Raw genomic sequence first — 19,682 nt, forward strand, 5'->3', positions numbered from 1 at the left:
TTTGAAATGTAAACACTACAATAAAGATAGGTATAGAAATCAGGCACAGTGCATATGTGGTTTGGAAGCTTAAAAAGCCATCATCAAAAAAATGAATCACAATGGATTGTGGGACACGTAGTTCCTTCCTCCTTGTAAAGAAATATGTACACAGTCTTGTACTTTTGCCTTTTTCACTGTGCTGAATCAAATGTTTTATGGTCATGAGTATTTAGGTAGCTGATTATTTTGATAAGGATTGTGAAATGTCTATGGGATATATGAATGGCGAATTTCACTGCCTGAACTTGCAACTCTGAAGTATTGGGCTGGCACTATTGAGCTCTATTGGCTGTACAAATGCAGTGATCTTATTGGTTGTAGAATAGCAGTGGTTTTATTTGGTGTGAAAACAGAACTACTACTGGATGTGTGAAAGCAGTGCTCCCATTTGCTTTATGAAAGTTGATGTGCTATTGGCTGTGTGAATGTAGCGCTCCTTTTGACTGTGGGAATACAACCTTCATGTGGGCTGTGTGGATGCACACTTCTACTGGCTGTGTAAAAGCAGCACTGCCATTTGCTGTTTGAAAGCAGAGCTGCTATTGGCTATGTCAATGCATCGCTCCCATTGGCTGTGCAAGCCAATGGGAGCTGTGGAGATAAAAGAAAACATATTGTTTTTATGAAAAACTCACCAAAAGTTCACTTAAGAAAAGTTTACCCAAATAGTTTACAAGTTGTAAATCACTAGTTAGTCAAGGCGAACTTGTGGTAAAACTAGGGTTGAACTAACGGTTGGTACTTGATTTGTTCCTCATTTCATCTTTTGGGCACTACAGAAATATCCATGAATATTTGATTGCGAAACATTGTCTTTATGGTATGGTGATAAAGACATATTCACATGTTTAAAAATCCAGTCAGATTCAGTTGTTATTATGGCCAAATGCTTCCTCATCCCTGAATGGCCTATTTGCACAAACAACGGTTGCTTACAGTCATACCACCCTCAACACGCCTGATCTTGTCTGATCCTGGAAGTTAAGCAGGGTTGGGCTTGGTTACTTGGATTGGAGCGAATGTTCTATCAGCTCCCACCACACACACACTTCTTTTTATGGAGAGCAGAGGGTGCTGCTGCTTCACTGAACACTAGTGAGAGCGGTTTCTTTTGGCAGCTCTGTTATTTTTTTTTTTGTTTGATGTGGCCCAAGGCTTGTACTTGCTCAACTTGTATTTGTATCATTTATCTCCAAATGTCCTTGGAACGTAAAGTTATACTGATGACAGCATGAAATAAGTCAGGGTCAGCTTAGGCTGTTGTGGTGGGGCCCAGATTCATATCTTTTTATGGGGCCACAGTTCCTTGTGGAACCCCTATATTCAGGTAATAAAGAAAAAAGAAACAACAACCCCGTCATATTTTTTATTCTTAAAATTCCACAAATTTGTAAGTGATTTATTGTCTGTTACATGAGAAGAAAATACATGAATTAACTTTGATTTGAGCTTTGTAAAAAAAAAAAACATTGACTTGTTTATTATTAGAGAAGAATCATGCAGACTAAACATTCTCAACACACCAGGCTGTCTGTATCTAAACTTTTGCTCTATAGATCGATAAGCTGCTGTTTTGGTTTCTCTTTTCACTGATGCTATGATGCAATATAGGACTTTCTCTGAATTTTCAAAATAATATCAAAAAGCTTTTAGTGCACAAAATTTCACATGTCCCCAGTCTGTCTTTGCTGGTTCCTGTTCTCAGGATGTGCCCGTCCTGCAGGTGGAGGAGGTGGGGTCACAGGTACAACCAGACTGAGAGCAGTGCTAGCCATCCACACAACACCGGCCCTGCATTACAGGAGGGTTCATGTTCAAAAAATACAGTGTTGATGGTTAAGGTTATTCAGATGTATGTTTATGTGTATTTCTGTCCAATATGCGCTATTAAATTATCAAACTTAAAAACATATAAATACACAGTGCATTCTGAAAGTACAAGGACAACAATCACTAGTCCTCCACTTTATAGAAGAGTGGCTAGATGAAAGACTCTCCTTAGTGCAACTACATGAAAATATGCTTGGAGTTTGAAAAAAAAAAACGAGGGGGGTCTGAATACTTTCCAAATGCACTGTATATAAATCATAAAAAGCATACCAGTTATTTGAAACAGCATCTCCATTGGCCTGTGGGTCCTTTGCAGCAGGATGTCCCCTCAGTGCAGTAAAACTCTGAATCACAGCGAATGACTCCAGCTTCACTGATGTCAGCCCTAGCCTCTGTCAGAGCCATCATTGGTGTCTGCATACAGAAAACACAAACTTACTATTTAAACTTGGCTGTTATCAAGACGTTTAATCATAAATACACAGGCATTGATATCAATCATTTCAGAAGATGTATTTATGTTTAAAAATGTCTCTATGCCCCTGTATGTCATATTGTGTTCCTATGAATGAGTCATTTTTGAACCCAGACATTTTCAATGTAAACACATTGGTTTCAGGGTATTTCAAATGTCATGTGAATGGAGAGAAGACAAATCACAGGGACACTCCTACCTCTTTCAGACTGCTTTTGACCTCTTCAGTGGAAATGGGAATGGCAGGAATGGAGGCTTGTTTTGGGGTGAAGGGGTATCTCAGACCTGTCCTCACGCATCGCAAAAAGATGTGGTCACAGTTGTAGCCATATGGACAACAGCCACAGCCATTCCAACAGCACCGAGCCTGTAAGGCACACATTTATAAGACGCTGAACTTTGACTGCAGTACAATAAAAAGAGAAGTTGGTTTGAAATGTAATCCCACTGGGTTAAAGTCGGTAATAAAGAGGAGTTTTATCACACAGACCTGCCAACCTTGGCAAAATATTTTGAGTACCACTTGTCTCATGCAGCTTTTTTCACAGATGACATATATATAAAAACTGCACCCATCTGCTACACTGTGCAGCCTAGCTTCTCCAGGAGCATCCTGTTTGAAGGGGTAACTTTCACTGAAATCACTGGAGGCTAACACTATAACTATCACCAAGTACCTTTTACAAAGCAACTTCAAAAATATAGAAGTAGTGTCCTGACACTCAGCTACATCATGCTATCTTGTAGACATATTAGCCATGCCCCTAACTATGAATAACACTTATCCTTTTTAAAACCAATGAGATATAGAAAATTAACTCCCATTACAGTGTGTGCACATAAAGACAAACTTTTACAACCAAAACAGTTTCATGAACCAGGCTGTAAAGGTCCTCATTTTTGCTTATAGATTAGCATTTTTACACTGGGTTTGTTCGTGACTTCCTGTGCTTCTGCAGCCAGTCTCAAGTTGCTGACATCATTTTTCAACCACAGAGGTCCCCACTTTGGAAAAACATCATTAAATTAATGTATGGATGTATGCTCAGGGGTTCCTCGACATTCTGTTAAACGTTGAAACATATAACTCACATGTGGAAGAGGGCAGCAGGCGTATCCAAGTGAAGTTTTGCAGCAGGTGGAGCCATCGGGGCAGATGTTCCCGTCAGGACATATGATATAGCAGAAAGCAAATCCCACCGCTAATAGACACAGAGCGAGTCTCAGCATCTGCAGAAAAGACAATCATACTGGGAGTCTTTCTCAACACCATGTTTAACCCTCTGACCTCTGAAAAAAAAAGATCCTTTTGAATGATTAGTAAAAAAAATGTCCTCATTCAAAAACTGCCATAAAAATCATGTTAAGCATCTTTCCTTCAAAAGACTCTGATCTTTTCATGAGCTTCAGTCCTGTTTCTTAAAATCATTTATTTAATTATTTCAATTAATTAAGCCAACCACTTTACATGAAAAAGTCCATCAAGTTTTTTTTTGTAAAAAAAATGTTATTTCCACATACTTTTTGCTAGATTTTTTTCAACATATGGAAATATTTCATCGATGGACAGCAAAAGTGATTTAAGTGAATTTATCATTTTTATATAGTCTCCATTTTTTAAAACCCCTATGGGTATGTTAGGGGACAAAGATGTCCTCATCCAAAAACAGCCTAAAATTAGCAAAAATATTCTTTTTCTAGTCTAAAAGACTCCAATCTTCTCATCAGCTTCAGTTCTGCTTTTTGAATTTTTTTTCTTTTAAATTTATTTAACTCTTTAAATGCCAGTTTACATGCCAAATGAGTGCTATTTTAAACTGTAAAAGACACAAAATGGCTCAATTTCTACATACTTTATAGTAAATGACATTTTTGGACATGCCATTGATGAACAGCATAAACTTCTTTGATGAAAAACTCACCAAAAGTTCACTTAAGAAAAGTTTACCCAAATAGTTTACAAGTAGTAAATCACTGGTTAGTCAAGGTGAACATGTAGCAAACTAATGATAAACTAGGGCTGAACTAATGGTTGGTACTTCATTTGTTCCTCATTTTATCTTTTTGGCACTTCAGAAATGTCCATGGATATTTGATTGGAAAACATTGTCTTTATGGTATGGTGATAAAGACATATTCACATTTTTAAAAATCCAGTCAGATTAAGTTGCTGTTATGGCCAAATGCTTCCTCATCCCTGAATGGCCTAACCTTGCAAAGCAGATGGATACACCCGGTTCCTTATTTTTCACTGGCGAATCCATCTTGCAAAGCTCCTATCTGAACCGTTTGGGCCCAATTGGACAGTGGCAGGACCAATCAGTGATGAGGGGCAGTTATCTCAGGCGCAGCAGAGTCGTGACGTATGCAAGCAGCAACAAGAGGCCGGTGCAATTATGATCTTAGTGCGGATGCTGCTAAAGCGCCAGTTTTATCAGAACGTTAGATTTTTTTGTTAAAAGAAGACCAAAAAACAGCAGTGAGTTGTTTTTGTTTTGTTTTTGTTCAAAGACGACAAAGGTCGTGTACTGACGTGTCTACAGTTGCCATGTTTCGCATTATTCCTTGGTAGCTGCGCACGTGCACCTCGATAGTGGCTACGTCACGTGTTTTGTTGCTCTGATTTGCCTGTAAAGATGTGACAGACAGAATGCTCATCCAATCACACTCCTAGTTTTTTTTCAAATCCTCTGCCCTTTACCAAACGCTTAGCATTAAAGGTTTTCCAGATGGATGTGTGAAACAAATCCATCTAGCATGTCAGGTGATGAACGGCCTATTTGCACAAACAACGGTTGCTTACAGTCATACCACCCTCAACATGCCTGATCTTGTCTGATCCTGGAAGTTAAGCAGGGTTGCACTTGGTTACTTGGATTGGAGCGATTGTCTTTCAAAATTTTTTTGATGCAGGGAGCGGGTGGCCTGGTGGTTTGGGGCACTCCCCAAGTACGTGGGTGGCCCAGGTTTGAATTCGGCCTGAGGCCCTTTGCTGCATGTCTCTTCCCCACTCTTGACCCTGTTTCTGACTCTTTCCACTGTCCTCCTCTACCTAACAAAGGCACAAAAATGCCCAAAAAAAAAAAATAAAAAATATGTTTTGATGCATGTTTTTCCTTGGTGTCCAATTTCAGAAAAAAAGTGTGATATTGAGAGAAAAATAATGTCCACATCCAAAAACTGCCAAAAATGTGTAAAATATATATTTTTTCTAGTCTAAAAGACTCCAATCTTCTCATCAGCTTCAATCCTGTTTTCTTGTCTGATCTTGTCTGATCCTGGAAGTAAGGCAGGGTTGGGCTTGGTTTCTTGGATTGGAGCAAATATTCTGTCAAATTTTTTTTGATGCATGTTTTTTTAAGGTGTCCAGTTTTAGAAGAAAATGTGTTATTTTGAGAGAAAAATAATGTCCACATCCAAAAACTGCCAAAAATTAGTACATTTTTGTTCTAGTCTAAAAGACTCCAATCTTCTCATCAGCTTCAGTCCTGTTATCAAAAAATGATTTTTTTTCTTTTTGATTGATTTAACTCTTTAAATGCCAGTTTACATGCCAAATGAGTGCTATTTTAAACTGTAAAAGACACAAAAATGGCTCAATTTCCACATAGTTTATAGTAAATGACATTTTTGAACATGCCATCGATGAACACCCTTTTTTTTTTTTTAAATAAAAAACTCACCAAAAGTTCACTAAAGAAAAGTTTACCCAAATAGTTTACAAGTAGTAAATCACTGGTTAGTCAAGGTGAACTTGTGGCAAACTAATGATAAACTAGGGCTGAACTAATGGTTGGTACTTCATTTGTTCCTCATTTTATCTTTTGGGCACTAAAGAAATATCTATGAATATTTGATTGGAAAACATTGTCTTTATGGTATGGTGATAAAGACATATTCACATGTTTCAAAATCCAGTCAGATTCAGTTTGCTATTTGCTAGTTTGCTTCAGTTTGCAGTTTGCTACATACAACCATCAACACGTCTGATCTTGTCTGATCCTGGAAGTTAAGCTGGTTTGGGCTTGGTGTCTTGGATTGGAATGAATATTCCACCCAAATTTTTTGATGTATGTTTTTTTAAGGTGTCCAATTTTCAGAAAAAATGTTTTATATTAAGAGAAAAATAACGCCCACATCCAAAAACTGCCATGAAAAATCAAAACAAACATTTTTATTTATATATTTTTTCCCACTTTAACTGTCCATGTTCTATCCTTATTTATTTATTTAGTACAAAAACACAAAAAAGGCTGAACTTCCACATACTTACTACCAGATGAGGTGTTTTTTTATTGATGGATACAGTCTCGGACATGTCATTAGTGAACAGCAAAGGTAATTTTGATGCATGTTCATTTTTGTCAGGCAGTGTTCAGGGATATTCCTGACATCTTTGGTCATTAAAAACAAGAAATTACACAACATTATGGGTGTAGGATTTATATAACTAAAGCCATGTCACATAAAACCCAACTATCCTACTGATGATGTGTGGTTGTTACAAATTTATATTATAGCTCTCTAGTTGGTGACTCTAATGTGAAAAAAATCCTATCATTGTAGACATTTAAGTCATACGATTGTAATTTTGACTCTTGTGAAATGTCACAAAAGTAGGGTTCAGTTTCATCTTAACAGCCCACCACTCAAAACAACCTCACACAAGAGCTAAATATATAATATATAGAAGCTGACAATGATAGCTGAACTGATTTGATACAGTGATGACTAAAGATTGCCCCACTTACCTTGTGAAACAGCAGCAGCTTCCTGTCATACAGTCAGACTCACACTTTCTCTACCCAGATACACCAGTCTTTAGAGTGAGGTTAGATCCTCCCCTCTTCTTCTTAATCTTTTGCTTTAGTAGTGAACTGTGTTTTGTTGCGTGGATATAAATATGGTGCACTGTAGGTTTTGATCTGATCTTAGGTTTGTCTTGGGGAAATAAAGAATGAAAGCCACTGCCCTAGTATGCAAATATACAGAATGATATCAGCAGCAGGAGGCTGATGAAAACATTTAAAATTGAAACAACAGTACAGAACACTGCACTTTCAATTTGAGATGTGGCATCTCAACCTGTGATTTAACAGTGGCTATAAAAAGTATTCACCCCCGTGGATGTTTACCCTTTTATTGATTTGATAAAACAAACATGGTCAATACAATTAGACTTTTTTGAAATAACCTCTTAAATGTCAAAGTGAAAACAGATTTCTACAAAGTAATGTTAAATAAAAATATGTAATGTAAAATAAGTGACTGCATAAATATTCACTCCCTTCAAGTCAGTATATAGTAGAGTCACCTTTGGCTGCAATCACAGCAGATTTACACATGTGCCAAATTCCTTCCATTTCTAGATTATGGATTTAACTGAACTCCAGGGAATGCTACATGCATTGAAAATGTTTTTGTATCCCTCCCCTGATTTTTACTTTTCCATAACATTTTTTTCTGAGTTGCTTGGAGTGTTCTTTTGTCTTCATGGTGTGCTTCAGAGTAGTCACTTATTTTACGTTACATATTTTTGTTTGACTTTACTTTGTAGAAATCTGTTTTAAATTTGACATTAAAGAGTTTTTTTTAAAGAAAAAGCTTTACTTCATTGACCATGATTAATTTATGAAATTAATAAAAGGGTCAAATACCAAGGAGGTGTATACTTTTCATAGGTGCTGTATGGGATGGAGGTACTAGCGGATGTCTCTAGCACGCACGGATGGCAATTACATACAAAAATTTTAAAAAAGGGACAGAAAATATACCTGGGTGGCCAACCCAAGTATTGTCATTGTGTGGGAAATTACTGAACTCTGAGATATGAAACACGGCTATCATATGGTTCCTTTAAACCAGTGATTCCCAACCTGTGGGCTGCGGCCCCTTGGTGGGCCGTGGAGGTATTGCAAATGGGCCGCCAAATCATTTCCAAAATAGTATGATTTTTTTTGGGGGGGGTGGGGTGTAATTATATAAAAATAAAAATATACAGAATAGTGTTTTATTGTTGAAACTCAGTTACATTTAAAAGGATATTAGAAATGTTCAAATATTCTTTTCATTATTTTGTTTTGTTTTTCCTTCAAGCATTAGACATATGACAAGCTAATGAGAGACAGGCACTTTTGTTATCTAGAGGTTATTGTGTTGACAGCTTCTCAATAACTGTAAAACTGAAGGTGTTGCAACATGTTACAGATGCAGTGTTAGCAACTGTGGTGCTTCCAACATGTTTCTCCTGTATTCAGTTCAGTCCTTTATGTTCAATCTTCAATTGAACAAAGTGCTCTGAGAACGCATTATATGGCAGTGTTTCCCATACATTCATTTATTTGTGGCGGACCGCCACAAATAAATTAGGCCCGCCACAAATAGATTGTGGTGCTACCTGTTCACCCTCGGTCTGTGAATGTAGCGTGTCGTTAAAATGACTATATCGCAAATTTTCGAGTATAAATCATGTGGATGTTTTGAGCCGCCAGCGTGCATTTCTCGCCGGAGTTTCATTTCTCCCATTGTCCCTGAATACATCTCTCACAGCAGAGAGCTCACTCTCTCTCCTGCGCCTGTGCCCATTCAGAAAAATCCTTTGCACATGTGCATCAGCAGCGAGAAGCAAGGGAGAGGAAGGTAAACACAGCAGTCGCGTGGCTAGTTAGCGGGGATCTAGCTGACTTTAGAGACAGAAACAGTGCTGGATCTGCAGCGTTGAGCAGTCGTTCAACTTTGAAAAGGAGGAGGTCGAACTCAAGCGGTATTTGTTCAAATACACTGCAAGATGACTCAGAGATAATGGCGGGAGTAACACAACACGTATATTTTAGGTACTCTGCCTTAAACTCTACATGGCAGCACTTGCGTCCAATTGGACCTGAAGCACTTGATGGCATTTACTGACGAGTGACGTCACACGGGGTTTGTCCAATTCTTCACTTATGTTGCATTCTCCAGATACAGTGCAATCACTTTGTCCAATTTTGTTGTTGCAGCCTGATGCTACAGTCATTTAAATTTATTTTCTCTCTCATTAATCTAAACTCAGTAAACAGTAAAGACAAAGTGAAGTAGAATTGTGGAAATCTTTGCAAATTTATTAAAAATAAAAACATGAAATATCACACTGACTTAAGTATTCAGACCTTCTATTCAGTATTTAGTTGAAGCACCTTTGGCAGCATTTGGACGGGATCTGCCAGTGGACAGCCATTTTTAGGTCTCTCCAGAGATGCTGGATGATATTGCATGTAAAAAGAGTGTTTTAACAGTTTAAGATGAAGAAAAACACAGAAACGGAATTTGATTTTTAGAGTTTTAGTGAGAAAAAACAGAAAATGTACATGAACAACAGATTTTTCATTTGAAATCATAAATTTGAACAGTATGAAACATATTTACAATAAAAAAATTGGAGTGCTGTCTTTCAATGTGCAAAAACAGCTAAAAAAATAAAACTATGTTCAGGCGTTTTTTCCTCTTCTCTCCTCTCTGGCTGGAAACACTCTCCCTTCTCGCTCAGAGGTCTTTGTGGAACTGACATATACATCAACATGCCTTTTCTTTTTTTTTTCATTTCATCTGGAGTTATTTCAGTCCAGAAGAATAGTTTTTTTCCTTTCTCCAGGTGTTTCGCTACATTCTTATTTGTGTTTTCACACAGAAGTTTGAAAACAGAGGCATCCAAAGAGTTGGAGAAGATTTCACCTGGTGGTGGATTTCCTATGTTGAGAAGAGGTTGAACACCAGGGGTACATTTTGGGTTGAACCCCCATTGCCAGGCTCTGCCTCATTCTTCCACCTAGGATGATGTGGTGAGCAGCTTTGCTGTCTCATAATATCATCAGAACCTCCAGCATCCGCATGGCCTTTCCCACTACTGCCCTGAGTGTGGCTTCTGCCTCTGCCTCCCTCTCCCAGGTCTCCCTCCTGCTCCTCATCACAAGAAAAACTGAAAGTAGTGGAGAAAAATAAGCTGGTGACACACACTATAAAGTGCAAACAAGGCATGGCACACTGCAAACATCCATATACATACAAACACAACTTTGCACACAACACCAAAAAAGTCACCAAGTAATGCATGCGCCATATTACGGAGTTAGACATGTACAAAGCACAAATACGCATACATTGTAAAAACTTACTGACTTGGTACGTGTTCTAATAAAGTCACTGCACATCATAAGCGTTGATTTACTCATACAATAATGTAAATAAAGTAAAAACTAGACAGAGAGAGCTTCATTCATCCAGAAATCAACCCAGAAAATCAACCGGTCTAACATTAACCTTTCGTCGCCAGAAGTTGCTCAGTCAGCTGCTCCTTTGGTCTCAAATCCATCTGTGAACCCCAGTGGAAGTATTATTACCCGGGAGAGCCATGTTCCGGGCATTTTTTATGAAATATTTGCTGTTTTCTTGACCTTTTTTCTCTCGCTCTGCGCTGTTTCTCCGCTCTGCTGTGTGTCTCTCTGCCGGTCCCTGCGTGAGGGGGAGAGGGGAGAAAGAGGCACACTCTCCTGCTTCCCTGAACAGCGGGAGTGAAATTACCGTAATAACCCCATATTGACTGTAAAGCGCAACTTCTCAGCTTTCAGAAAACGTTTGAATTTTTTTGATAGCACAAACTATCGCGAAGTTATGGTAATACAAAGAGAGCCTGCGCAAACTTGTCGGTGACAACACACTCGGAGTAAAAGGGTTAACTGTCTTTCGCAAATTCTGTCCCTGCACTCCCAGCTCTCTAAATAATGAAACAGCTAACCTTGCTACAAACCCTCTACATCCCACTTCTACTGAACGAGTCCTAACTTTCCATCCTTGCTGTTCAGCTTCTGCTCCTAACTCTTTGTATCTCAGCCTCCTCCTTTCATAGGCTTCCTCCACAGAATCCTCCCACAGAACCGTCAGCTCTATGAAATAAACTACACGCTGACTGGCAGACCATAGCACTATGTCAGGCCTAAGGTTGGTGCAGACTATCTCCTGTGGCACAACAAGTTTCCCTCCTAAATCTACCTGCATCTCCCAGTCCTTAGCATCCTTTAACTGGCCTAACTGGTGCCTACCTACAAACCTGCCTCCTTTAACCTTCTCTCCCTCTCTGACAAACTGAGCTGTCCTCGTTCCCTGCTTACGTCCTGCATTCACCTGTCGCCTTCTGTTTTTAATTCCTGCTGCTAGACTCTTCAAAACCCTGTCATGCCTCCATCTACCTTGTGACAGACTGATCTTACATCCTGTCAAAATGTGCCTGAAGGTTGCTGTCTCGGAGCACAAAGGACATGATGGGTCCCGTCAACCCAGCACTTTAGGTTCTGGGGTGATGGTAGGACGTCGTAGGTAGACCCTAGCAGGAATTTGATCTGCCTATCTTCCAAACTCCATAGGTCTCTCTAACTCAACTTCCTCTTCTCTACACTCTCCCACTTCATCCACTGTCCCTGCTTAGCCTGAGCCACAGCCTTAGTACACCTTACTACTTCCTCCTGTCTACGTACCTTTTCCACTACCAGTCTCTTTTGATCTTTAGGATCTGTTTTGTTCTACTCCGGTCTACCTGAGCCAAGCCCCAGGCCTCCCCGACCTATCTGGACATTGCCTACAATCTCAGCATGCCTAAGAGCTGCATTTGCCTCCTCTACTGCCTGTCTTGGGTTCCATTTCCTTCCCCTGGTTGGATTTGGAACTAGACTGCTAACTAGTCTATCTTTACTCCCTGCTAACAGCAGCTCTGCTCTAACCTTTGAGCACTTGAACTCTTCTGTAAAGCTAGTGATCGGGAGTTGGAATATCCCTTTGCCATACAGTGCCACACTGCTAAGGCACAGAGGAATGCCCAACCACTTCCGTACAAATGAGTTAATAACTCTTTCCAGCTTCTCTACCTTCGATATTGGGATCTCATAAACTAACATGGGCCACATCAGTCTAGGAAACAGCCCAAACTGCAAACACTATAACTTCAACCTTCCTGGGAGCCCTGATTTATCAATCCTCCCTAATCCCTCCACTACATCTTTTCTGAACTGCTCCACCTGTTCACCGTCATTAAGGTCTTCATTATACCATCTTCCTAGCTTCTGCCTAATGGACGGTATTTCTTCCTCATCTACAAAAAACTTCCTGTCAACAGTCTTCCCTCTGGATACTATGATGTTCCTGGACTTACTAGGCTTGATCTTCATGCTATGAAAGCAGAAGTCCTATTGGCTGTATGAAAGCAGTGCTCCTTTTGACTGTGGGAATACAACCTTCATGTGGGCTGTGTGGATGCACACTCCTACTGCCTGTGTAAAAGCAACGCTCCCATTTGCTGTATGAAAGCAGAGCTGCTATTGGCTATGTCAATGCATCACTCTCGTAGGCTGTAAAAGCCAATGGGAGCTGTGGAGATAAGAGAAAACATGATGTTTTTATGAAAAACTCAAAAGTTCACTTAAGAAAAGTTTACCCAAATAGTTCAAAAGTAGTAAATCACTGGTTAGTCAAGGTGAACATGTGGAAAACTAATGATAAACTAGGGTTTGTTCCTCATTTTATCTTTTGGGCACTACAGAAATATCCATGAATATTTGATTGCAAAACATTGTCTTTATGGTATGGTGATAAAGACATATTCACATGTTTAAAAATCCAGTCAGATTCAGTTGTTATTATGGCCAAATGCTTCCTCATCCCTGAATGGCCTATTTGCACAAAAAACGGTTGCTCACAGTCATACCACCCTCAACACGCCTGATCTTGTCTGATCCTGGAAGTCAAGCAGGGTTGGGCTTGGTTACTTGGATTGGAGCGAATGTTCTATCAGCTCCCACCACACACACACTTCTTTTTATGGAGAGCAGAGGGTGCTGCTGCTTCACTGAACACTAGTGAGAGCAGTTTCTTTTGGCAGCTCTGTTGTTTTTCTCTGTTGGATGTGGCCAAAGACTTGTACTTGCTCAACTTGTATTTGTATCATTTATCTCTAAATTTCCTTGGAACATAAAGTTATACTGTTGTGGTGGCGCCCAGAGTCATATCCTTTCATGGGGCCACAGTTCCTTGTGGAACCCCTATATTCAGGTAATAAAGAAAAAAGAAAACAACAATCCCTTCATGTTTTTTATTTTTAAAATTCCAAATATTTGTAAGTGATTTATTGTCTGTTACATGAGAAGAAAATACGTGAATTAACTTTGATTTGAGGTTTGTAAAAAAAAAACATTGACTTGTTTATTATTAGAGAAGAATCATGCAGACTAAACATTCTCAACACACCAGGCTGTCTGAATCTAAACTTTTGCTCTATAGATCGCTAAGCTGCTGTTTTGATTTCTCTTTTCACTGATGCTATGATGCAATATTGGACTTCCCCTGAATTTTCAAAATAATATCAAAAAGCTTTCAGTGCACAAAATTTCACATGTCCCCAGTCTGTCTTTGCTGGTTCATGTTCTCAGGATGTGCCCGCCCTGCAGGTGGAGGAGGTGGGGTCACAGGTACAACCAGACTGAGAGCAGTGCTAGCCATCCACACAACACCGGCCCTGTATTACAAGAGGGTTCATGTTCAAAAAATACAGTGTTGATGGTTAAGGTTATCCAGGTGTATGTTAGTGTGTATTTCTGTCCAATATGTGCTATTAAATTATCAAACTCATAAACATATAAATACACAGTGCACTCTGAAAGTATTCAGACACACTTCACTTTCAAAAGCCCGGCCCGGGCAAAGAACCAGAAGGACAACCATCACTCCATGTGAAAAAAAACGAGGGGGGTCTGAATACTTTCCAAATGCACTGTATATAAATCATAAAAAGCATATCAGTTATTTGGAACAGCATCTCCATTGGCCTGTGGGTCCTTTGCAGCAGGATGTCCCCTCAGTGCAGTAAAACTCTGAATCACAGCGAATGACTCCAGCTTCACTGATGTCAGCCCTAGCCTCTGTCAGAGCCATCATTGGTGTCTGCATACAGAAAACACAAACTTCTATTTAAACTTGGCTGTAATCAAGACATTCAATCATTTATTTATTTTATTTATTTATTTGTTTAGTTGTTTAGGTGTTTCATTCAATAAAACAAACAAACAAAAAAAACAATTTATATTCAACATAAAAAAATATTCCACATTCAGTCATAAATACACAGGTATTGCTATCAATCATTTCAGAAGATGTATTTATGTTTAAAAATGTCTCTATGCCCCTGTATATCATATTGTGTTCCTTTGAATGAGTCGTTTTTGAACCCAGACATTTTTAATGTAAACACATTGGTTTCAGGGCATTTCAAATGTCATGTAAATGGAGAGAAGACAAATCACAGGGACACTCCTACCTCTTTCAGACTGCTTTTGACCTCTTCAGTGGAAATGGGAATGGCAGGAATGGAGGCTTGTTTTGGGGTGAAGGGGTATCTCAGACCTGTCCTCACACAGTGCGTGTAGGTGAGGTCGCAGTCGTAGCCATATGGACAACAGTGGTAGCCATCCAGACAGCACCGAGCCTGCAAGGCACACATTTATAAGACACTGAACTTTGACTGCAGTGCTATAAAAAGAGAAGTTAGTTTGAAATGTAATCCCACTGGGTTAAAGTCAGTAACAAAGAGGAGTTTTGTCATAGTCATGTGTTTCATTGCACAAGAGTATACAGTTGAACTCACTGGGGAGTATGGGCAGCAGAACCAGGCTCCTGTAGGGTGTCTGCAGCAGGAAGTGCCATCAGGGCAGTAGTAATAGTTGTCACAGTAGACAACTGAAACATCCTGATCTTTGCTCTCGGTCTCCTGTTGGGGTGATAAAGACTGAAGAGGAACTCGTGGCTCCTCTGGAGCCTCCTTCTTCACCATGGGTATGTTCAACCATGGCTGGCCTGCTTTCTCACACATCTCAGTGATCAGGTTACAACGAAAGCCTGAGGGGCAGCAGTGGGCCAGGTCTGAGCAGCACATGGCCTGAAGAAACACGAAGACAGTCATTTACATCTTCAGAACCATTGTTTTCAGGTTAAGTTTATAAATGCACTCTTAAAAACAGACTTAGCTGAACTTGCTGAACAGACTTGCTGAACCTATGGCCTCCCTCCCAATAGTATGCAAGTACAACATTTATTTTACTTAAACCTATTTATTCTTAGCTTTTTTAGTATACCATGGCTGTGCTGGATGAAATCACAAAGTTTTTTGCAGTTCATTTTGCCATTTAATACAATAACAATAGACTACTTCAACAGAAGCACTAAGAAGACATACATCCATATATTTTATTTTACCAAACTTAGGCATAAAAGCATGGAAACTATGGTACTTTTCTGGAGATCTCGACTTATTAATCACATTTTCCAGGACTAATCAGGAATAATCCTGGAATGATCAGATATGCTGAGGTGGAAGGGCACATAGCAGGTAGCCGAAGCTAGCATTAGAAAATAGAGCCAAACACAGGCTTTCTGAGTGAACAAGTAAACACTTAAAAACATTTTGATATAACATTTGATTGAGCCAGCATTGTTTTTATGCCCATTTTTACCCAAAACTCACAAAATTCCACAGAGAAACTGTACCCATCTGCTACACTGTGCAGCCTAGCTTCTCCAGGAGCATCCTGTTTGAAGGGGTAACTTTCACTGAAATCACTGGAGGCTAACACTATAACTATCACCAAGTACCTTTTACAAAGCAACTTCAAAAATATAGAAGTAGTGTCCTGACACTCAGCTACATCGTGCTAACTTGTAGACATATTAGCCATGCCCCTAACTATGAATAACACTTACCATTTTAAAAACCAATGAGATATAGAAAATTAACTCCCTGTACAGTGTGTGCACATAAAGACAAACTTTTACAACCAAAACAGTTTCATGAACCAGGCTAAACATCCTTATTTTTGCTTATAGATTAGCATTTTTACACTGGGTTTGTTTGTGACTTCCTGTGCTTCTGCAGCCAGTCTCAAGTGCTGGCATCATTTTTCAATCACAGAGGTCACCACTTTGGAAAAACAGAGTAATATTAATGTATGGATGCACACTCTTCCCAGTTCTGTCAAGCGCTGAAACATGTAACTCACATTTGGATAAGGGCAGCAGGCGTATCCATGTGGAGTTTTGCAGCAGGTGGAGAGATCAGGGCAGAGGTTCCCGTCAGGACATCTGGTGGAGCAGGAAGCAAAGCCCACCGCCAACAAACACAGAGCGAGCCTCAGCATCTGCAGAAAAGACAGTCATACTGGGAGTCTTTCTCAATTCCACGTTTAACCCTCTGACCTGAGGAACAGTTCCTTTTGAATGATTAGTGAAAAAATGTCCTCATTCAAAAACAACCATAAAAATCATGTTAAGCATCTTTCATTCAAAAGACTCAGATCTTTTCATGAGCTTCAGTCCTGTTTCTTAAAATCATTTATTTAATTATTTCAACTAATTAAGCCAACCACTTTACATGAAAAAAATCCATCAAATTTTATTTTGTAAAAAAAAAAATTTTTTTCCACATACTTTTTGCTAGATTTTTTTCAACCTATATAAATATGTCAAAAGTGATTCAAATGAATTTAAAAATTTTTATAGTCTCCATTTTTTAAAACCCCCACTTTTTATGTTAGGGGACAAAAATGTCCTCTTCCAAAAACAGCCAAAAATTAGTAAAAAAAAAAATATTTTTTTCTAGACTAAAAGAATCCAATCTTCTCATCAACTTCAGTCCTGTTTTTTCATAATCGATTATTATATCTTTTTTTTAATAGATTTAACTCTTTAAATACCAGGTTACATTCCAAAATGTGTGATATTTTAAACCCTAAAAGGCACAAAAATGACTCAATTTCCACATATTTTATACTAAATGAGATTTGGACATGCCATTGATGAACAGCACAATTGATTTTGATGCATGTTTTTTTAAGGTGTCCAATTTCAGAAAAAAAAAGTGTTATATTAAGAAAAATAATGCCCACACCCAAAAACTGTCATGAAAAATCAAAACAAACATTTTTATCTATATATTTTTTTTTCCCACTCTAACTGTCTATTTTTCACCATGTTCTATCCTTATTTATTTATTTAGTACAAAAACACAAAAAAGGCTGAACTCATGTACTTACTGCTAGATGAGGTGTTTTTTTTATTGATGGATACAGTCTCGGACATGTCATTAGTGAACAGCAAAAGTAATTCTAATGCATGTTAATTTTTGTCAGGCAGTGTTCAGGGATATTCCTGACATCTTTGGTCGTTTAAAACAAGAACTTACACAACATTATGGGTGTAGGACTTATATATATCTATAGCCATGTCAAATAAACCCAACTAGCCTACTGATGATGTTTGGTTTTTACAAATCTATATCATAGCTCTCAAGTTGGCGACACTAATGTGAAAAAAAATCCTATCATTGTAGACATTTAAGTCATACGATTGTAATTTTGACTCTTGTGAAATGTCACAAAAGTAGGGTTCAGTTTCATCTTAACAGCCCACCACTCAAAACAACCTCACACAAGAGCTAAATATATAATATATAGAAGCTGACAATGATAGCTGAACTGATTTGATACAGTGATGACTAAAGATTGCCCCACTTACCTTGTGAAACAGCAGCAGCTTCCTGTCATACAGTCAGACTCACACTTCCTCTGACTTGAACCAGCTACACCAGTCTTTATAGCGAGGTTAGATCCTCCCCTCTTCTTCTTAATCCGTTGCTTTAGCAGTGAACTGGGTTTTATACCCCTTTTGTCTTGTGACTGACACTTTTCAACTATAAGTGAATGTGGAAGTGGCTCACGCCTCATTGGCCATGCATGGATTTATAAGAGGGGTTTGATTAATCATTGTATGAGGCTGCAAACACACCGACTCTACAAACATGATGGCCTTTATGAGCTCATGTTAACCTTTGGTACCGGTATGGGGTTATACTATCACATGATGTGACCATAAAGCCTCATTCAAATCTAAAAATACATTTAATACTAGATGTTGGTGGTAAAACTAGGCTAGATCTGAATGTAATGAAAACAAAAATGAGATCGACTTGGTTTTTACTCTCTAATTTTGCAGATAAAATAGTGGACACACACTTTTTGAAACAATGTTTTCCACAGAATTACAAATCAGTTGGGTCATAGGGATGGCCATCCCACCCTGCCTCATGTTCATGGGCTTTTCATGTGCTCTTTTTATAGTTTTCATCATCTGATGCTCAGATAAAACCACTCACCTGTTGAAATGTTTCACTTGATACTCCATAGACATAGCAGGTGAACTGCAGGTTTGAAAGTCTATCACTGATGAGGTATCACAACTATCACCATAGAGCAGTGGTTGTAAAATGGTGTGACAAGGCGCACTAGTGTGGCGTCGGATCTGTACAACCATGTATTATTATTAGGACAACTATACAATAACCAAATGAATTTTAACACTTGTTTAAGAGGCTATTTTTGCGTGGATATAAATATGGTGCGCTGAGAAATTTTGATCTGATCTTAGGTTTGTCTTGGGGAAATAAAGTGTGAAAGCCACTGCCCTAGTATGCGAAAATAGAGAATGATATCAGCAGCAGGAGGCTGATGAAAACATTTAAAATTGAAACAACAGTACAGAACACTTCACTTTGAGTTTGAGATGTGGCATCTCAACCTGTGATTTAACAGTGGCTATAAAAAGTATTCACCCCCATGGATGTTTACCCTTTTATTGATTTTATAAATCAAACATGGTCAATACAATTAGACTTTTTTGAAATAACCTCTTAAATGTCAGAATGAAAACAGATTTCTACAAAGTAATGTTAAATAAAAATATGTAATGTAAAATATGTGACTGCATAAATATTCACTCCCTTCAAGTCAGTATTTAGTAGAGTCACCTTTGGCTGCAATCACAGCACTGGGTGTGTGTGGATAGGTCTCAGACAGGCTTGCACATTTGGACACTGTAATTTTACTCCATTCTTCTTCACAAAACTGCTCAAGTTCTGTCAGGTTGCACAGGGATCAGGCATGAACAACCCTTTTCAAGTGCAGCCATAAATTCTCTATTGGATTGAGGTCTGGGCTTTGACTCGGCCACTCCAGAACATTCACCTTGTTGTCTTTAAACCATTTCTGCATAGCTTGCGCCATGTGCTTTAGCTCATTGTCTTGCTGGTGAAGAACCCGGCCAACAGTTGTTGTATGCAGAGTCTCTTTCATCTAAGCGTCTGAAATTGTAACTCCTTCAGAGTAGTCATAAGTGTGTTGGTGGCCTCTCTCACTAGTCTCCTTCTTGCACGGTCTCTCATTTTGTGAGGACAGCCTGATCTTGGCAGATTTACACATGTGCCAAATTCCTT

The 19,682-nt window shown here is 38.8% G+C and overlaps 1 protein-coding gene across 2 annotated transcripts; it reads right to left on the reverse strand.

Annotated features, from left to right (window-relative positions):
* Positions 1-1,422: 1,422 nt before the first annotated feature.
* Positions 1,423-18,085, reverse strand: LOC121523155 (progranulin-like). 2 transcript variants are annotated; one of them, XM_041807922.1, is made up of 7 exons: positions 17,930-18,085; positions 16,417-16,554; positions 15,009-15,299; positions 14,768-14,849; positions 2,547-2,632; positions 2,143-2,286; positions 1,423-1,833 (listed from the first exon to the last, which is right to left on the reverse strand). In XM_041807922.1, exons 2-6 carry the CDS (start codon positions 16,552-16,554, stop codon positions 2,146-2,148), a joined length of 738 nt encoding a protein of 245 aa, XP_041663856.1. In that variant the 5' UTR covers positions 17,930-18,085; the 3' UTR covers positions 1,423-1,833; positions 2,143-2,145. The 2 variants fall into 2 exon arrangements, with proteins under 2 accessions (XP_041663856.1, XP_041663855.1); XM_041807921.1 differs by lacking the exons at positions 1,423-1,833; positions 2,143-2,286; positions 2,547-2,632 and adding an exon at positions 13,447-14,308 and having other exon boundaries at positions 14,682-14,849.
* Positions 18,086-19,682: the final 1,597 nt, after the last annotated feature.

Source organism: Cheilinus undulatus, linkage group 16, assembly GCF_018320785.1.
Source record: "Cheilinus undulatus linkage group 16, ASM1832078v1, whole genome shotgun sequence".
NCBI lineage: Eukaryota > Metazoa > Chordata > Actinopteri > Labriformes > Labridae > Cheilinus > Cheilinus undulatus.

Coding starts and splice junctions, on each gene's coding strand:
- LOC121523155 (XM_041807922.1), bottom strand. CDS start 16,554: ATGCTGAGGCTCGCTCTGTGTTTGTTGGCGGTGGGCTTTGCTTCCTGC. Junction 15,300..16,416: donor CCTGCTGCCCTTATCCAAAT/GTGAGTTACATG, acceptor GTGTTTCTTCAG/GCCATGTGCTGCTCAGACCT. Junction 2,633..14,767: donor CACGCACTGTGTGAGGACAG/GTCTGAGATACC, acceptor GCGTGAGGACAG/GTCTGAGATACCCCTTCACC.